General features: G+C 51.2%; 1 protein-coding gene across 1 annotated transcript; it reads right to left on the reverse strand.

Moving 5' to 3' along the window:
- Positions 1 to 803: 803 nt before the first annotated feature.
- On the reverse strand, positions 804 to 4002 carry LOC120678726 (transcription factor AIG1-like). Its single transcript, XM_039960045.1, has 2 exons — positions 3190 to 4002; positions 804 to 1921 (listed from the first exon to the last, which is right to left on the reverse strand). Exons 1-2 carry the CDS (start codon positions 3679 to 3681, stop codon positions 1307 to 1309), a joined length of 1107 nt encoding a protein of 368 aa, XP_039815979.1. The 5' UTR covers positions 3682 to 4002; the 3' UTR covers positions 804 to 1306.
- Positions 4003 to 5408: the final 1406 nt, after the last annotated feature.

Genomic DNA, 5408 nt, shown 5'->3' on the forward strand with positions numbered 1-5408 from the left:
GATGACTAGCACTAGAAACTTTGCATTTCTTTCTTTCTTTCTTTCTTTTTTGCAATATCTCACCTAGACTACATTGTACTAGACTAGCTAGTTGTTCCTTATGAAAAAAATTGTCAATATATAAAATGTACATGCATGCATGGAATGTAACATACATTTTCAGTACCTTTTAATATTTGCTTTAGTCCTCCCCTTTCATTTAGAAACTCTATCTATCAGGATCACTTTGGAATGAATAAACTTTTTTGCTGTAGGAAGGAATGTTTGATGCTCTAGTCCGGAACACTTACCATGATAGTATATCTTGTCCAATCGGTGCTCAATTTCAGTGTTGTGAGACTATGAGAAGATAGGGGATTAATATATCGAATAGATCGCACAGCATGGTAATATTAACAATAGCATAGTGCATATATCCAGCACTAGATCTTTGGTACTAGATACATTGACGACAGGAAAAAAGGTCACGATCAACGTCCATATAGACGATGAATACATGGGAGAAAAGGACGTAGTATATAGCACCGTTACAGTTAGCACATACTGCTCCCTCCATCTTAAATTATTAGTCGTTTTGTTTTTTCTAGATTCATAGTTTTTGCTATGTATCTATGTATAGCAAAAATTATGATTCTACAACAGCAAGGCCACAATAATTTGGAATAGCGGAAGTACTTATTAAGGGGATTTTGTGAGTATGAGAGAAAGCTAATCATAATTAATACCAGAACACGTGAGCCCAGGTGCCGGCAAAAAGAAACAAAAGGGATATAAAATCAGCATGCAAATGTATTGCCAACAAGGGATGCAAACAACAATATGATTGAAAAGTGAAGATCAGTGCACTCTAGCTCCATGCCACACTCATGAAGAAATGACCAGCAGCCCACCAATTCCATTCTCCATTATACCCCAGAGATTATACATGTACACCCTTATCACCCCAGTTTTATGAGAGGTTTATCATCAGTAATAACCTCTCGAATTCCCCGGCCCCCCTCTCTCCCTGATGATACATACGCGAAGTAAATAAAAAAAAACACACACACAAACATATATAAGGGATGATACATAAAACTCTCTCCCTCTCTTCCTCTCTTCTACCTCGGACATCTCGCCATGTTTCCAATTTTTTTTCTTTCCCTCATCCCACACCATTAGCATAGCAGCAAAAGAAAAAAGAAGAGCCATCATCTCGATCCATCTAAGTTTGGAGTGACTATATTTTCATAACTATACTAAGCATGCATGCTTGCATATTTCATGCTAGCATGGAGCTAGCTAGTAGCTAGATCGAGTTACCGCACTAGAGCGAACCTTGCTCGTGCGCGCCGCTCATGCGCTGCCTCTTGATGCTCCCGCCGCCGCCGCCGCCGCTAGACGAGGACGTGTCGCTGCTCGCCGTCTTGCGGTCCATGACGCCGCGCAGCGCCTCCTGGATCGACGCGACGAGCTCGTGCCTCCGGTGGTGGGAGCTGGCGCGTGCGCACCCGTCGGCGGCGGCGGCGTCGCCTCCGTCGTCGGCGTCGTTGTCGTCGTCCCCTTTCCCCTGACCCTCCTCATCGTCGTCGTCGTCGGCGGTGGTGATGAGGAGCACGTTGCGGACGCGGCCGCCGAGCGTGGCGATCTCGGCGCGGCGCGCGCGGAGGCGGAGCGCGGCGAGCGCGCGGGCGATGTCCGGGATGAGCCCCGCGCGGTCCTCGCAGCACAGCGACGCCCGCACGACGAGCCTCCCCTCGCCGTCCTCCCCCGCGTCCACCGCCAGCTCGTCGGACTCCGTCGGCAGCAGCAGCAGGTGCTGCCGCGCCGCCGCCTCCTCCCCGCCGTCGCCCTCCCCCGCGGCGCCCAGCACCGCCGACGTCTGCCGCTTCAGCTCCTTGACGTGCTCGATCACCTCCGCCAGCAGCGACGCCTTGTCCGTCTGCAGCACCACCGACGACGACGACGAAACAAAACAGAAGAAGATGGAGATCATTAGCCGCTCGACTTAACCAACCAATCAAATCGAGCTATAGCTAGCTTCCGATGCATGCGAGCACGCATGATTGCTACAGTGCAAGTAGCTAGGCTGCAGGTGTAGTGGAGGTAGGAGAAAGGGAGGCAGGCAGTGGCGATCGAGTGGCGCGAGAGCATGCGAGCATGGAGGAAAAGCTACAAAAATCGCGCGCGTGGGTGCAGCCTTGGCATGCGCGGGGGCGGCCGGCCCTGCCGCTTTTGGGGGGCTGCCTGATGAGCTCTGACACGAGCGTGCGCGCTTGTCTTGCACGGGCCGCTCGATGATCTCCCTCCGCAGGAGAGCGAGCGGAGCAGCAGGGGAGGCCGGGACCAGGAGGGGGAGGGCTCGGTCTCCCACCAGCCCAGAGGCTTCTGCGCCATTTTTTGCTAGCTAGCTAGCTGCCATGTCAGCTGCTGCTGCTGGCCTGCTGCTGCTACCTCCGATCCTCCTCTACAAGGCTACATGGGAGAGCTTTTCTCGCTTGGTCTAACCTATGACCATCTCATCTTGTCTTTGTCGTCTCCTAGCTTTGTCCTAACCTAGTAACCTGCGTGCTGATGAGAGACCCTGCATTTCACTGCACTTTTTTTTTGTAGGGATTGTGCCTAGATCCTGTGAAATGAAATAAGTCACTACTCATGTGTATCATCATTCATCATGGTAGCATATGGTAGTATATGTGATAGATTGTTCTGAATGTGGCATTTGATTGGTCAGGGAGGAAATTAAATGAGAGATAAGGCGAGGGGGGATTAACGATTAATAAAAGGGGATTTAGTTTCAAGCATGTATTATAGCTAGAGAGCCGGCCGGCGAGTGTCACTAGGAAGTGTCGAGAGAAACTGGCTAAGCTATTCAGGTAGGTAGCTCGGCTAGATTGCTCATGAGCTCCCTGCTGTGTTCTTTAGCTTATCTTAAGCTGTGTAGATGTGCTTGAATAGTTCCTGTAAGCAGCCATGGCGATCTTGTTATCGTTTGCTGCTGGATCTGATCGAATAATTGAACGGCGGGCGAGCAAGCCAAGCGGATCGATAATGGATCTCGCGATCGCGCAGCTCTGCAGGACCGCCAGCCATGTTCTAGGGTTTGGCCATGAACACGCGAAGACGAAGCTATAAGTGTCGTCGATCTGCACGCAATTAGCAAGCGGGCATATGCATCGGTGCATACTAGCAGGGTAACCTGATGATCACCTTGGTGGTGTTGGGGAGGAGGCTGCGGAGCCTGGCGAGGTGGCTGTTGATGCGCTGGCGGCGGCGGCGCTCGGCCTCGCTGTGGCTGCGCGAGGCCGCCAGCGCCTTGGCGTCCATGATCTCCTTGGCGGTCATCCGCTCCAGCTCCGCCTGCAGGGTCCCCAGCAGCCCGGACACCATCCTCGGCCCCTGCGGCGGCGGCGGCAGCAGAGGCGGCTCGAGCCCGAACACCCCGAGCTGGCCCACGCCGCCCCCGTCGCCGCCGCCGTACGCGCCGCCGAAGCCGAAAGCGCCCGCGGCCGCCGCCTCGGCGCCGAAGGCCGGGCCTTGATGGTGGGGGGCCATGTAGGAGAACCCCGGCGCGGCGGCCGGGCCGAGCCACGGGAGGAGGGCGGGGCCGGCGTGGCCGTAGTCGCCTCCCGCCCCCGATCCGGCGGCCTGCAGCAGGAGCGCCTCGTGGCTGCCGTGCACGCCTCCAGCAGCCTCCCACATCCCCGATCGATGGATGTATCGATCAGCAGCGAGCCCTCTAGCTAGCTTGATCGCCGGTTGACGAGGACGGAGGAGGAGGGCTAGCAAGCTAGCAGCTTTGGTGGATGGATTCTTGCGGGGGGCGGCGGGTGGCAGGCTTCTGATCTCTCCGGGCGGCACCGTGGTGCGAGAAGCTCTTGCTCGGCTTCTTCTTCTCTTTTGCCGGTCAAAGGAAAGCGTGGGACGGCCGGGTGGTGGTGGCTTTTAAACTGAGCGTCTGTGTGTCGACCTGCCCACTGCGCAACATCATCCGTGCGTGGCTTTTTGCGAGATGTGTCGTGCGTGTGGTGGCCTTTTCGCACCGGGGAAGGGTGAGGTGGTCGGCTAGTTAGTGGTCGAGACGGCTAGGGCTCGCTCGTGTACGGGCACTACGGCGACTAGACGACTACTTGAGGTTGAGGGGCATCCATCCCTCCCCGGCCGACCCTTCAAGTTATTCTTGAAAAGTTGAAATACATTGTCGGGTTTTTTAATACTTTTCCCTCTTCAGTCAAGGATTATCTGGTATCTGCATGGCTTGTGCTAACGCTACACATGATTTGAGATTATGCGTCCTGCAATAGAAAAAAACAACTCTGCATGTACATGTGACCACAAGGTTTGTCCTTAATCGTCCTTCGTTTAACTTATACTAGCATAGTACTCGTGCGTTGTTACGGGTAATATAACACACCTATATAATACCACCAACTTATGCTCGTTCACTCCATATGCATGTCGTGCCGCGATCGTGCAAGACACTGATTGTGCGGGCGGTTCAGATTGGGATCCGATTGATTTGTCCAAGTTACAATTAGAATTCGGATTGACGGACCAGGCTAGGAATCATTGCTTGCTTTAGAAATAATATATAGAGCTAGAGATTCTCTATTTCTTTTACATTGCTCTATTCGGCTGGCTAGTATGGCTGGTGTTGATTTGTTGTGAGACAAAAATAGTGCTGGCTGGCTGGTGGCTAGTGTTGATCTGATGTGAGAAAAAAACATTGTTGGCTGGCTGGCTAACCAGCCAGCGGAACAGAGCACACTACTACATATACTTGTCCTTTTCTGGAACGGGAAACTTTTTTTCAAGTATTCTAGTAAAAGCTGGGTGCGCCTTAATCTAGAATCAACGGGATTCATAAACATACTTGAACTAGAGAATAACCAATGATTCTTTTTGGGGGGCTTCCAACAAGAAGGTGTCGAGTTTATCCATCTCAATTACTATATATACAATCTATCGGGCTAGTCTCTGATAGATATGTATGATTATCTTAATTTACACCAAGTTTCTAAAAATATACATGTTCTTGAACCAACAGGACATTACAAAACCGGAATTAGCAAAAACACCCATAGCCACCTTCATCAGATGGCTCACTGCTTGCATACTAGTAACAGCGAGAAGGGGTCTGTGGGTGGGTGGTGGTGGGCTGCCGCGTGGGGGCACAAATTTAGAACTAGATTATACCCCATAGTGTGGCTAATGCACTTATAAAGCCTATAACAATGTTACATTAGCTTAGCCTAACTTATTAGTTGGTACAAAGAATGAGCGTAAAAACTAGCTAGTCCTTTTCTTGCCATTGCTAATTTGCCCCCAAGTTATAAATGAGTTACTTTTCTATTACCACTGTAATGTTTGTCCAATTCCTACAAAGTTTATGTATTTTTAATTTTATGGAATTAGATCCTTCCTTTTTA

The sequence above is a fragment of the Panicum virgatum genome, chromosome 6N, assembly GCF_016808335.1.
Source record: "Panicum virgatum strain AP13 chromosome 6N, P.virgatum_v5, whole genome shotgun sequence".
In the NCBI taxonomy this organism is placed as follows: Eukaryota; Viridiplantae; Streptophyta; class Magnoliopsida; order Poales; family Poaceae; genus Panicum; species Panicum virgatum.